The sequence below is a fragment of the Amaranthus tricolor genome, chromosome 16 (assembly GCF_026212465.1).
Source record: "Amaranthus tricolor cultivar Red isolate AtriRed21 chromosome 16, ASM2621246v1, whole genome shotgun sequence".
Lineage (NCBI taxonomy): Eukaryota > Viridiplantae > Streptophyta > Magnoliopsida > Caryophyllales > Amaranthaceae > Amaranthus > Amaranthus tricolor.
The window spans coordinates 3,719,454-3,735,439 of record NC_080062.1 but is presented as its reverse complement, the minus strand read 5'-3'; the positions used below and the strand labels follow the sequence as shown (position 1 = coordinate 3,735,439).

Here is a 15,986-nt window from a genome sequence, read left to right as displayed (position 1 = left end):
TGCCCTATTTTGGTTTTCTCAAATTAGTATGTTAATATGAATTTTGGTTTGTTCTTATAATTTTCTCAAATGTGAAGTATTTTAAAAGTATTTTAAAAGGGAGCAAATTAAAAATTAAATATAAAAGAGTAAATTAAATAATATTAAAGGGAGTAAATAATATAAAAGAGTATATTAAATATAAAATAGTTTTAAAATAATCAAAATAGATTATAGCTTTGATCTAGGAGACTAGGACATGTTTCGATTGAATTGTCTTTTAACAATGAAACCTAATCTTAAAAATTGGATTTTAATCTGATTATAGTGAGTTTATAACATTAGACCTTAGTTAAAATAACTAAAGGATCTAATAAAATATTCAGTTTAAGTGAATATTTTAAGATAAAAAATGTATATATAGGACCAGTGTAATAAGAATGGTCTCATCGTAAAACTACTGCATTTAAGAATTCGTGTAAAATATTTATTGAATAATTTTTCCATTATTTAACTAAATTATCAGTCTTTTTATTTATTTTGTTTTATTAGTAGGATTTTTTATTTGAATAGATTATTATTAGTTGTATTATTTAAATTATATATGAAATGTGTTGTGTGAACTCAAATTTATTTTCATAGTACATTAATTATTTTCAACCCATTTTAGTAGGATGTAGACAAAAATTACAACCATAAAATGTTGGACTCATTTTCGTTTTTTCATTCCAACTCTTGAGCCGAATACAACTCAAATCACTTAGGTAAGTCCTTTTCTCTCCTCTGTATGAAAAAACCGTAATTCCAATAGTTGATTAAGGGTTATCATCAATCTTTTAGTTGATACTAAGTCTTTAAATTTGTCTGTTTTAAGCATTTTGAATATGATTAGAATAAAATGTCTGTCCTCTCCCTACAACAGAATTGTTCTACCCATTTATTAGGTTGATTCTACCCATATATTGGGTTTTGATCTCTCTCTTCGTGAGAGTTTTGAGTTATGAAATTTGGTTTGTGATTGATTTGTTGGTAGAGATTAATGCGATAATGCAACAGACACCAAAATTGCAATTACCATCAACTATATTAAATTCAATTCTATCGTACGATTGCAATAGATCGATAGACCCCTCGTAGAAGACTGTGTCAAACAACGATATTCAGAATTGTCAGTTTTGAATTATCTTTGATTAAAGTTCTTATGTATTTGTTAATTTTTATCTCTAATGTAGATGTCGTATGACTCTTTATTAATGAATTAGGTATTATTCAAAAAAAAAACTCAAATCACTTAAAACTAAAACTAAACGCAATAGTATTGAATTGATGACTATAACTATAACAGTCATGTAATTTGACTTTTCAGTAAATCATAAGGGGGTGTTTGGAATGTGGGAATGGAAAGCAAGAGAGACTTTGAACATAAATGGCTAATGTCCTTATTTTGCAAACGATAAAGGTAGATAAGAAATAAAATAAAAATTAATTATATTTACAAATTTGTCCTTATAATTCTTACTTTTCTTTATTTTTATTAATGACAAAAATGTTTTTTCAAAAATTTTTCAAGTCTCGACCTAAAATACCACCCTCCTCAGAATAATTTGTCTAATTGAGATTGAAAAATAAAAAATTTTCAACTTTGGTGTTCTTTAAAACTTAATTCCCAAAATGGTGTCCAAACCTGCAAGAGGATAAAACTATTTTGTCAAGCAAATATATGCGTTAAACAAATTAGAAAAAATCCCACAAGTCTTACAGAAAGAGTAGAATATCCAAAAAAAACTTCTACATACAACAAAAATCTCAATCAAGTCCAAAAATCAAAATCAATAAAGGTATTTGTCAAAGATAACGTGTCCTTATAATCTGTTGTTAGCACTATCCTTGTGATCTAAAATGGAAAATCAAGTGAGTTTTTAATGTTAAAAATAATACATTGAATATGCAAATCCTTAATTTTACAATGACAACCATTATATTTAAATAAAGAACAATAAAAAATAGAGATGAAAATTTGAAAATTACCTCCAATGCACAATGAAAAAAAAATTTCAATCAGAATAGTGGATTTAGAATGCGGTGATTGGTATAGGTGGCACCTGTGGTGGGAAGCCGGCAATTGGCGTGGATGGTGGTTGTCATCAGTCTCTTCAAGTCCCTCGTCGTCAGTCTTACAAATGTTTAGTTTAGGGATTTGAGAAAAAAAATAGGCTTGCTGTTGGAATTGGAATTAATTTAATTTTAATTTAATTTTGTTTGGGAGAGAATTAAGAGGTTTGGGATTCCCAAACCGCAATCAAATAGATTTAATTAATTTTTTTCTTAATGAACACTAATTTGAGAAATAAATTTTGATGAAATCCAAATTCAAAATTTTTTTATTTTTCAACACTACTTAGGCAAATCACTTCCCTCCTCAAGACTTTTTTATGGGACTTTCCTTTCTAAGTCTCTACCTTTATCAATTATCATTTTCCTTAAATTTTTTATAATTCTACCCCAAATCCCAATCCCTAACCTCAATTCCTGTTGCTAAACACAACCTAAAAGATAAAGACACGGATTTTAAAAATATTTGAGGACAAATCCGTAATTTAATTCTAAAAAACCGCCTTTTTAGTTGAAAAAACAAGAAATAAAGTGAAACATTTTATGTTTCCTGTTTTCTCCTATCTTTCTCTCTCTTAATTCGCCGTTGCAGTTACGAAGGTAGGTACAGTTAGAGAGAGAGGGAAAATTAAATTAAAAAATAAAACTAAAATGAGTGACCAACCGATTACTACTGAAGACCCTAACGACTTTACTTCACCCGACGCCGCAATAACTACCGTTACTGCCGTTGAAACCACCGTTAAACGGTCATCCAGTCGGGTTCGGGGCCCATGGTCACCTGAAGAAGATGCTATTCTTAGCGAACTTGTTAGTAAATTTGGGGCCCGGAATTGGAGTCTTATAGCCCGTGGAATTCCGGGTCGCTCCGGGAAGTCTTGCCGTCTTCGTTGGTGTAATCAACTTGATCCTTGCGTCAAACGCAAACCTTTTTCTGGTAATTTATTTCTTTCTTTTTTTGAAAAATTATGATTTTTGAAAATGTTTCGCCTTTTTCTGTTTATGAGATTTTTTTTATGAGATTTTGAATCTGTTTGATTGATGGGTTTTTTTAATGGGTCTGCGTTTCTTGATTCAATGTTTGAAATGTTATGGGGGTTTTGCTAAAGTTTGCATTTTTTTTGTTTGTTTGTTAAATTTCCCTTCCTTTAATGCACTTTACTTGGTTGATTGCTAAATTTTACTTCTTTTGACTTCAATTTCACTGTTAATTAGTTAAAGGGTACTTTTTTTTCTGAAATTTGAAGTATTTCGATGTGATCACATTTTAGTATAATCTTGATTTGATTACTTGTTTGAATTTGGAATAAAAATTGGGTGCTTTGAGTTTGATTTGGATTGGGATTGGAGTGTTGATTGGTGAAAAGATTCAGAATGATTGGGATTCTATTTCTTAATTTTGAACTTGAATTTAGCTGAAATTATTAGTGTTGTGTAATAATACAAGGTACTCTTAATTGTTTCAGTGATCACCGTTTGTTGATGGTTTTGCATTCTATGGCTATAGATGGGGCTAATGCTTTAAGCTTAAAAAATGGTTGTATAAAATGTTCGACTTTGAAATTGGCATGCGAGATACTTGTATTCTTTGTAAGTTCTTGAGAAGTGTTATTTAAGTGATTTGATAGGAATTAGCATTATTTGAGGTAATTTGTTGTGAGTTGTCCTTGTATTGCTTTTGTAGATCTTGAGAAGTGTTAATTGAATTGAAAGTGTGTGATTGCGTAGGTTTCCGAATATGCATTCCCTCGAAATTTTAGTTTTGACTCTTGAATGACTAGCCTTTTGTTGGCTTTTGTCTGGTTTAATTGCTTTGATGGCTTTTTCCCGTTGTCATCCTTCAATTAGAATAGGCTTGTCAAAAATTGAACATTAGTTTCAATGAGGTTGACTTGTGTGGATGAAGCTACGACATTGGGACTTGATGAGCTTTGAATTTGCGGTAGTGAAAAACTTTAAACGGTTTGTTTAAATCGAAGGAATTGGATGGTAAGGAAGGGGAGGGATTTGGAGGGTATAGTTTCCTTTGTTTGGATCATATATTTGGAGGGGGATTATAAAGGATTAGTTCCCCTAATTTTGTTGATGCAATTTTACTTGGTTGATTGCTAAATTTTACTTCTTATGACTGACATGATCTAATGGCTCATGTAGTTGATGCCAAAAGGATTAAGGCTTTGGCATTGCTGTTGTTGTTTGTACCGGTGTACCAGTATTTATCGTAGGCCTTTAGGCTATTCGGTGGTTTGCAAATGAACCATTTGCTCTTGTAAAGATGCTCTTCATGATTGTGATCTTAGGTTCCATATTATCCCTGTATTCCAATCTGTCTAAGTTCCATGTATATTCAAAGTGATCACATTCTCTACATTGGTATCTAAATTTGTCAAAACTCAAATTCATGATGTGATTTACGAGTAATAAGATATGAATGCAGAAGAAGAAGACCAGATTATCATTTCGGCACATGCAATTCACGGAAACAAATGGGCGTGCATTGCAAAACTTCTGCCAGGAAGAACAGATAATGCTATCAAAAACCACTGGAATTCAACTCTGAGGCGAAGATATGACTTTGGCAAGTCAATGGGAGAGGCGAGCACTGATAGAAACAAGGATTCCTCTGAAGAAACCATTTCAGGGGAAACCAATTCTTTCAAGGCTGTTGATGGAAGACAAGATCTAAAACAAGACATAAATATGATGGATAACCAATGTGACCAATCCGAATGTCAGGCTTCACCCATCCGGAGTTTACACCCATATACACAACCAGAAATCCAACCTCAAATTATGCATCCAAGTCATCACTATGTCATTGCCCATCCTCCCGTTTTTCCTTATTTCGTCAAACCTACACCCGTAGAACCTCCTACTCTCTCTCGTCCGGTTGCACGCATTGGTGCTTTTAATATGTATCAACCTCCGTCTGAATCAACACCCACCGCTCCACCTCCAAGGCCCGTTCCTGTGCAGGGTCCTTTAGTGAATGCCTTCCCCGACTTTGGTGTCTCCAAGTTTCTTGAAGGAATCCAATGCGAGCCCATTATCCCATCACGATGTGGTCATGGATGCTGCTCTAGTCCAACTGGTATTGAATCCCGAACCTCATTGTTAGGGCCTGAATTCGTTGACTATGAAGAGCCTCCTTCCTTCTCAAGCCATGAGTTAGCCGCGATAGCTACTGATTTAAACAATATAGCATGGATCAAAAGCGGACTAGACGGATGTGCTAGGCAAACAGAGGCTCCACTGGAGAGAAAAGACTCAGATAACTCGAAGCAATGCATACAGAAGACTAACAATGCACATTTCGATGGAGGACGGACTAAACTGATGGGCATGATGTCAGAAGTGATATCTACTCAGATACCGAGACAAACCGTCACATTGCCAGCTGAAGTCGGGGTATGAAATGGATACAATCGTTCTATGATCGCAGTCGCACTGATTTTTTGTATAAGTATCGTACATGTTACGGTGAGATTTGTGAGGTGAAAATGATGATGAGGCTATTTTTCTTATCTATAATCTATGATGATATCCCCAGACCCTGATCATAATTTCCTATGAGCGGAATACACCGTATATGATAATGATAATCTATACTGATATACAAAAAGTGTGAGACTCTACTCAAATTTTGGTCCCTAATACATGAATGCTCTTGCTTTGAATATGTTAGAAGCTTTGGAGTTATTCTGGGAGAACTAAAATCAGTTAATCAGTTATAGTAATGGTTTTTTATAAGTACATGTAAATTTTTCTCTCATAAGAGATGGAACTGTGAAAATTTTGGATATTGAGATACAATAAATAATTAAGTAGTAATCTTTTATCTTTAGTTTTGCTATATTTCTATTTTTAGCTTTGGTCAACTCTCAAGATTAATTTGTTTCTTTGAATATCCTTATGACATTTTGGAGGAAAAAATTTTACAAGAAAGTAAAACATAGGCATTTATAATTATTAATTTATATAAGAGAAAATGAAACATTTCACGATAAAGTGACACATAGGCATTTATGAGAGAAAATAATGTCAATGTCTTTTATTTGAGTTATACTCCCTCCGAATCAATTTAATTGTCCCATTTTCTTATTTGGCAAAGTCTTTTTAGTTGTCTCATTTTTATTTTTGTCAATCTTTTTTTATCTAAATATCCTTAGTTCACACAAATAATTACGAATATACCCTCATATACCTTACTTACCCAACTACCCTTCACTACTTACCCTTCACTACTTACCCTTTACTACTTACCCTTTTTAATGGACCTCACACCATCCTTAATAACCGTTCCCAAGCAAATGAGATATCTAAATTGACTCGGAGGGAGTATTTATTTATTAATAGATTATATGATATAGTTACACTTATAATTAAGCTGAGCTAAATTACATTCAACTAAATGAAAATTTTTTAAATTGAATATAAATAGAAAAGTATGGATAAATGATGAGAGTTGACTTAATAGACATAAACTAGACTAAAGAATTAGCCTTATTTTTTAATTTAATTTGTTTTTTTAAACTTATTTTATTTTTATTTTTTAATATAGAATTATCTTTTAATAATTTTTACTCACTTTATTAATTTTCAACCTTTTGTAAGCCTTATCCATTCTTGCCTTCTCTCTATGCTCATACTCCATAACACCTCTTTATTGTTGCATATGATAGGTAAAACAAAAATAACAGGGAAATAAGAATTAATTGCTTAAAAACACAAGGTTTGAGGCTTTTAGAAGTTGTAGTGGTGAAATTTAATTTTAAATATTAAAGTCATTATGCATTTAAAGGCACAAATATTAGTCTAGTTTTCGAATTTTATGACTTGATCAGAAATTACATATTTAACTTTATTTCACCCAAAAGTAATATCAAAGGCAAACAGATTATCTCCGATCAAAATTATTAAAATTCAACAACTTAACAACAATATCTATGCCTTTTTAAATTTATAGTGCTATAATTCAAAAAAAGATTTTCATGAATATAATTTCTCAAATCCTTAAACTTAGACTATTTCAACAAATGACTAGTAAATTAATATACTACACCTACGGAATCTAATAAATCTAAATTGCCGCCACTAGAAAAAAGTGGAACAGGGGATATTTTCTATCTTATACAAAACAAAAATGTAAATGCAAAAAGGTAAATTACTTTTCAGAACAATTTGTTTTCTCCCAAAGCCAAACCAAAATACATCCCCCATTTATCATATTATTTACTGCAGTTATACATAATTAAAAATTATAAAATTTTAATATTATAAAAATTTATAATAAAATGAATAAAACAAAATCTTACAAAATTATAATTTTTTTCTCATAAAGTTAACTTTAATACAGCTAAACATATAAAAAGAGCTTGTTAATTTTTCTTGGCTCTGTTTATGCATATTTCATTGATTTCTTTCACAGTTTCATCTTGATTATAACAACAAAAATAAAATCTAATATATGATGTTCCGATCCGATTTATCCAAATATCCGGATTAATGAGGTTAGGACATGGGCCATTAAAAAGGTATTCTAATTAACCAGATATCAGGCTTTTCAAATATCCAAAATACCAGATATCCAATTATAAATACCCCTACTTGTATTAGACATAGAGCCTAAAAGACTCTTGTGTTGTAGTAAGGGGGCCCATAATCATATAATTGGACTGCTATCATCAGTCATGGGTACGTCCCCAAAATTGGGTACTTCTTTATTCATGATCACTAATTGTAACAACAGCCCACAGTGAAACGTCCATGTTGGACTTTGATATTTTTTTTCCCCACATACTACTTTTATAATTTTCACAAATTCTTATATGATACGATCTCACCGCGAGACATATTTTATATTTAGTTTAATTAGTTCAATAATAAAAAATTTAGCTTATAAGCTTCTTATTTTAAAGTCGTCTCACAGTGAGACGATCTCATACAAGAAGGACTGGTTTAATTTTTTTGTTTTACGTTATTCAATATATTATTTTGATACTTTATAAAAAATTTTATATTATTAAAGTAAGTATTAAAATGATCAAACATGATTCCTTTGTATATATATATATATAAATTACAAAATACAAAACAATTTTAATTGATAACTAGTAGTTACTATTCAAGTGTAACAACTATTTTGAATCAGATGTAGTATTTCATAACATTAACTTTTCTATTGAATATCAAAATAATACCTATTAAGAAATGGTCGAAACACAAATGAGGTGTTGGGGAAAAGGCTTTTGTATTCAGTTTTTGATTTGTTTTTGAGTTTTAACTTGTTGATTGGTCGAAGTCAAAAAGTTATTTGGTCAACGGTTTTTGAGCCAAAATAAAAGGCGGCTTACATGGCTTTTTTCATAGCTTTCTTGCTTATAGCCCAACTTTTAATTTAATGAACAACTAACAATTAGGAGTAATACTTAATTTTAACAAATATCTTTCTAAACAGTTGACTTATACATCTAATTTTGAAATTAATAAGAAATGTCAAACACTTTCAACTGCATTTGCTCACCGCAATCAGATGTTTCTCATATGTACGGAGTATATTGGAATAACAAAGAAATTTCCTCACAAAACACAAGCATACATAGCTTTCTAAAAATCATTTTCCAACCATGTATAGTAATTCTACTCAACTAAATGTACAAAACTAACAAACCTTAAAGAGCTTATTTGTTTGCACATAAATACTATTGGAATTTTAAATTCTTAGAAAGTTGATACTACTATTTAGTATTTTGTTGGTTAACAAACAATTTGAAAGCATTTGAACTTAATTCTAAGAAATGAGAATTTCTTGGTGTGAAGCAAAAAACTTTAGTAAATTTTTAAAAAGGAAATAAATTCCAAAAAAGGTAAAATAACTATGTAATTATTTATGTCTCTTATTGCGATCGGAACTGAGATTCTGAGTTTTATATTTTTGATTTTGGGTTATAAAGGACCATATTAAAATAACTGTACTTTTTTATAATGTTTGTTATTAATTATCAATTGAAAACAACATCTTTATTACAATTAATAAAGGTGAGTTTACATATCCAACCTCCAAACTTGGTGAAAACTACTTATTAACATTTGGGCAATAAAATATCATTGAGATGTGGTGTAGATTTTTTTATATTAATACTTTACCGGGACAGTTCTTTGCCTTTTTCGTATCACTCTTTTACTTCTTTTATTAACTAGTTTTTTTATTTTATTAATAAGATACTTCATTACTTTTTTTATTTATATATTTTACTTATTTATTAAAGGTCAAACTTGTGTTGTAAGTTACAGACATGGATATACCTTTCTGAGGATCTTTCTCGAGTCAAAGGACCTTTTGGCTTCCTTTACAGGTATAAGTTGGCGCCCTGCTTTTCCCCCTGATCCTTATCATAATGTCAGGAGACGAAATACACTGAGTATGATAATGATAACACTGGATCGAGATAGTTCCCAATGCTTTCCCTCAAGGGCCAAGGGATGAAGCAAAGCAAATCTAAAACAATGACAAGTGAGATAAGTGGATTCCCATATATAATGGTCAAAAAAAGTGGTAAGACTATAAATTAAATAAAGATGATGCATTCCATAAATTCATAATGAAAAGAACATCTCTAAAATGTTTAGATATATATTTTTTCCCTTTAAATTTATTAATCAATGTGATATATTATAAGGAAATATCTTACTTTAAGCTGCAAATTTAAAGGAAAATACAAGATGTTTAATATTTATGCTGTTTCTTTTAAGGTAGAAAGGAATTGCATATGACATATCAGATAAGTTTTTTATAAATCACCAAGTGGTGCATATAAAAATGATCAATTTGAATAAGCTTTTTAATTACTTTGAGAGAGCATTGTTAGGATGAGCATGAGTCCACTATGATATTATAATTTTTTATTATTAATAATGATTTCTTTGTCTCCTACTTATAAATCACCAAGTGGTCCATATAAAAAAGGTAATATAATTATAAACATATTTTTATTTATTATTTTTTAGCAACAAAGTCAATTTTGTCTAATAAATATGAATATATGATGGCCAAACAACTAACTCTATTAAACATCTTTATAAACAATAAGAATCTTAAGACCCTATATCATGCATATTTCATTTTATAAGTAATTTGTGGAATTTGATGCATTTTTAATTTTTCCATGATCCTACACTATCTATATCTTATTTGTATATTTAACTAATGTTTACATCACATTATAATATTTTTATTTTTTTCATTGAGGCGGAATCTTTTTTGGGGTCAGATTGACCCGACCCCCTTAATAAATTTTGTGTCATTTGTAAAATCAAAATATTGTCTGCATTTTACAAAAAAAAGTAGTTTAATAGTTAGGAGTATACTCTTTGAACAAAATGTTGGTGGTTTGAACCTTGGTGCTCTAGTTTAATTTGTTGTTTTGATAATAACTTTGACCCCTTTAATTTACAACTCGAGATTCACCAATGGTATCTATAACCAAAATAGCAACAAAAACTAATAAAAATGTTTTATGTACTTGCTGCAAATTCTTTGAAATTAAATAGTATACAACTACCTTAACAAAAACAATATTATCAGATGTTCAAGTAATAAGCCAAGCAAACAATAAACAACTAATAACTATTTTTCAAACATATCATATTTAAACATGCAAAAACAAACTCGTACTTTTCATCAAGTAATTTTCTAATATATATAAGTAATAAATTAGATAAAATAATTTCCTAACAACAAATTAAAATGGCACATATCAAATCTATAATTAACACATTAAGGTGTATAAGAAAGCAATCTATTGAACATATCTTTTTGAAGTTTAAAATTAAATTTACATGTAAAGGCAAACTTAGAATCTAGAACAAGATAGAGTAAAAATAATTTAATTCTCAAGTCATACTGAGTGAAATGAGAGATGTCTGACTCTTATGGCCCGTTTGGTTGATGGTAATGAAGTAATGGGAATGAAATGTTGTAATGGCAATAGTAATAAAGGAATGGATATGAGAATTGGTAATGAAGATTTTTTTGTTTGGTATGCATGACTAAAAAATGGTAATGGAAGATAATATTTCATTGATTGCATTTGGTTGTTAGTAATAAAAAATGGTAATGACTTAGTTTCATTATTGTATATTTGTATCTAAAAGCATTATTGTATCTAAATTATTCTATCTAATGATTCTTTTTTTAATAATAATATTTTTTTGGATAATTACATACATTATCTTTTTTTTTCTTCATTATTTTTTTTTCAGGTCGAAACAACATTACCTTATTTTATTACCACAGTAATACTTCATTACCATTACCGCCTAATACCATGTTGTTTGATGGTAATGAAAATGGCCCTTTTTGGTAATTTCATTACCTTATTTTATTACCATCCATTACCATTGAAGGCATCCAAACAACTAAAATTTTCATTACTTAATTTTATTACCATTACCGCCCTCTAATACCATGTACCAAACGGGCCGTTAAGGTTTACTTTTATGGTCTACTCTCAAGAGTCACGAGTCATGAACCATGGCCTATATTTTTAGTTCGACTGTGTAGATATTACAATATGATTATGGACGACTTTCGCCCACTCTAAAGTCCGTGCCTCCGCCTCTATTTAGATGTCACCTTGTCTCGCATTTAGCTAATTATAATGTACAGCTGGTTTGCTAGTCTACAGTGCATGGGCCAAGCATGAAGGTAGCACTTATTAATGTATTAGGATCTTCTTCTATTACTTTTTTTAATCACTCATTTTAAAATTTTGACACTTATTTTTAAATAAAAAATAAAATCTCAAAATTCTCCTTATTTTCTCTATCAAGTTATATTAATCATTAAATTTGAATACTAAACCCTTCATTACATTTTAAGTAATAGAGAGGATTCTAACTCCATTAATAATAAACCAAATCTCTGTTTCAAACTCTACAGGAAATTAATTACTTCTTGCATCTCATCACCAACTTGAGTACTATTTATTGCTCTTAATATTCATTACTTCTTGTATCTCATCACCAACTTGAGTACTATTTATTGCTCTTAATATTCATTAATGACATTGAGTTAATTTAGGATGAAATATATAAGAAGAATTTTAAAATAAAAAGGATAAAAATTTTTCGTTATTCATTTTATATAAAAAAACCAATGATATGTTATACATTAATAATATTTTTTAGATTTATGACATATTATCTTTTATGTCTAAGATAGTAATTTTCACAATTAAATATTTTTGATTTGATCGTGACTTTATATTTTTTTATCTTATTTAAAATAAGGACGTAGAATCCTCCTTATCTTTCTCATTTTGAAAATCTTTCATATTTCATCCCATATATATATATATATATATATATATATATATATATATAAAGTATTTTTTTTAACATGGGTAGTACTTTGAAAATGATTTGATGCCATCACATTTCAATTTTTATGAAGAATGAGTGTTCTTTTTGGTAGTAATAATTATTGAAGAAAAGTATTATTGTAGGTGAGAAGGGCATGGGATAGTGGGGCGTCAATGCGTCATAGTGCGTGACTTGGGTAAAAGAACCGATGGTGCTCTCTAATCATTTTAACTCCAGTCTGTGAATATGAAAATATAAGTGGTGTCTCTTACAAATATCAGATCCCTCTAATTATTGGTTGATTAATTAGCTGAAAAAATCTGCTAATAAATTAATTATTTGAGTTAATTTTTAAATTAATTATATGAAAGTATTTAATAAAAATTAATTTTTAGTTTAGAGGGAGTAATATTTATTTCTCCATATGATATAATCAAGGATCTCAATTATCACGAGAAGGACTACGTATTTCACATGCTAAAGGGGCCTAAAGTAAATACTCTATCTACTTCATTAATATTAGTAATTTTTGAGTGTCAGCTTTATGCCTGGAGATTTTCTATTATTGATGTCACGTTACTCTCTGGATAAAATGCTTAATCTATATAAAAAATTTTAAGCTTCACTTCACCTCCACCTAGTTGGGGACTGGGCTAGTTGCCCACTCCCTCTATTTTTCCATTATTTTTTATTTTAATCTGTCTAATAAAATTTATCATATTTTTTGCATATTTCATTTTTTCATGAAACATTATTTTTTTCTTCTTTTTTTGTTATTCTCATAATATGTACCCGTAGTAAATATGTTGACATAAAAAGAGTAACTTGTAATAATATTATTGTTTTTTTATTATAGGATAGGTTGAGATAAGATAAAAACTAGATAAGATTCAATTTCAAAACATTATCTGAAAAAGGTAATATTTTCTCAGACAAAATCTAATTCTCAATACTATTGTTTATTATTGGACCAACTTGTGAGTAAATACTCAAACTTTTAATTAGTTATATACTTACTTAGCCTTTTCCTTTTTCTTTTCCATCAGCTTATCCAGCAATTTAAAAAAAAAAAAATCATGGATTATTTCCTTCATTTAGGTTGGCCTCCTAATTAGTCCTCTCTTGGCCAGAATTATTTTCTCTCATTGTTGTTATAGGGATAATATATAAGTATATGTGATAGTGTTAACTAATATAAAATTATTGAAACTTGTTGTAATAAATATTAAGTTTTATTAGAACTAATTGGAGTACATTGGTATAGCATATGTAGTAGCATTTGTAAGAATAACTATACATATATAACTATAAACTGTTTATAGTTTTTGAAGAAATTTCTCAATAATAAATCAATTTTTATTTTATTTGATCCGTTAAAAATAAATTTTTTTTATTTTAAAATAAATCTATCTATTAGATATATTTGCTTAAAATAAATCCACTAATTGTTTATAACCATCTTTCGAGCTAATATGTGATCAAGTAATTAGGAATAAATAATAGCTCAATTTATTTTCAGCAATTATACCGAATAAATGGATTTAATTAAAAACAATCAATATGTAAATTTATTTTTAGCGGATCAAGCAAAAGTTGATTTATTATTGACAAAAAAGGTAAATAACACTACTAGTATCCCGCACAAGGCAGAGTCCAGGTGGGGTTTTTGTTTTTCTCCTGAAAGATGCGAACAAATCATACTTGTTCCCCTCAAAGAGAAAATAAAGAGAATGCGCACAGTCAAGAAACCTGCAGTTGTACTTGTACCCAGTAGAGGTCGTATTCCAAACTTTCTGCTCAACATGCAAATGCTCTATCCATTAAACCACGAATACTTTTGATTATAATATAACTTTTGCTCACATGATTATAATATAACTTTTGCTTTTATGCTAGATGTTATTGTAATATAAAAAATCAGCGAAGATGAATGTAAATCGACTTATTAGATAAATAGAGGAATACATAGCATGAAGTAATGAGAATAAATATATATACTCCCTCTAATTCTTGTTAATTATGCATATTGAGTATGCACTTTTATTTTTGCTCTTGTTTGATCACTATTGTTATTACAAGTGTTAAAATTATATTTTGTGATAATATATTTTCAGATAATTGGTTAATAATATCTTTTATCATATTAATCCATACTATGTTTATAGAAATTATGATTAAATGTTTTTTTACTATAAATATCTAGAATAATAAAATAATTAGAGAAGAACCAAATGGAGTGGTGGAACCAATTGTGAGAAAAATAAGGTAAGATTGATTAATAGAATAAATATGTGCCTTAAAGTTAAAAGGACAAAGTAAAAAGTGGGTTAGAAAAGTAAGTTTTTTATGAATTTAGTCGACATAAATTTAGTTTGTATCAACCTTAAAATATACTTTTATTAATATAATAAGTATTACTTTTTTTTTTATAAATATTAAGTCTTACTTATATTAATTACTTAACAAGTATAATTATTAAAAAAATACTTACTATCATTAAACTAATACACGCAAAATTGTATTAACCAAATTTATACAAAAATTTACATTACCAAAGGACTAACAAGGTGACAAATACATTATAAGTTGAGTATTGACTATTGAGTACTAATTCAATTTTTTTTAAAGGAAGTATAATTCGAATTTTAATATTTACAAATACATTTTTATTCGTTAAGTGTATTTAATTAGTTGCTTTTAATTCTCTTATTTTTTATTTTGAGTTGTCTAAGTTATTTTACTTATTTTTCTATTTGAAAATGAACTCACCACTTGTAAATCTTATTTGAACATTTTTAATTTTTTCTTATACTTTCATCAACCCAACTCAATTTCTTTTTCACTTATTATCAATCATCCAACCTTATTTTAAAAAAATTTTATTTTGCCTTTAATGCTAATTATTTAAAGAAACGGTGTAGTATAATTTTTCGAAATTTTCCGATCAATTATTCTTAGTTATTTATTTAAAAAAACTGGAGTACTATTATCCAATGGATAAAATTTTAACCTTATTAAAAACAAACAAATAACCAAAAAGTTAAAAGAGTCATGTGTTTCGATAATCTAACTTTGCCATGTGTTTCCATACTGAATCTTCATTTTATCATTTTAGATTTAGATATTTTCAAAATAATTAGATAAGGCCAAATTTTAAAAAAAAGACAAAGACAAATAATTTGTTTCGTATGAGATTAGTCTATATAAATAATTTAGTTCTGTAATTAATTATTTTGACATACTAGATATATACACAAATTGTATTTCAGAGATTTTAAAAAATTTTATTTTTTTAAATTAAATGAAAACCACAAGTCCACAATATTAGTAATTTTCTAAAAAAGAGAAAAAAAAAAAAAAACTTTAAACCGAAGTCAAAAAGTTAGATAAAAATTAAATTTAAAATCTTTACATTGAGAAATGATTGTTATTTGAAAATCAAATTGAACCAATTAAAGGATCAATTTTACCATTTTAAAAATAAAATTCGATTTTCATCAGATTCTGTAATAAAAATAAAATAAAATAAAAAC

The 15,986-nt window shown here is 28.5% G+C and overlaps 1 protein-coding gene across 1 annotated transcript; it reads left to right on the top strand.

The window, feature by feature from the left end:
- The first annotated feature begins 2,636 nt into the window (after positions 1 to 2,636).
- On the top strand, positions 2,637 to 5,928 carry LOC130802990 (transcription factor MYB25-like). Its single transcript, XM_057667130.1, has 2 exons — positions 2,637 to 3,028; positions 4,529 to 5,928. The coding sequence occupies exons 1-2, from the start codon at positions 2,743 to 2,745 to the stop codon at positions 5,503 to 5,505; spliced, it is 1,263 nt and encodes a 420-aa protein (XP_057523113.1). The 5' UTR covers positions 2,637 to 2,742; the 3' UTR covers positions 5,506 to 5,928.
- The last annotated feature ends 10,058 nt before the right edge of the window (positions 5,929 to 15,986 follow it).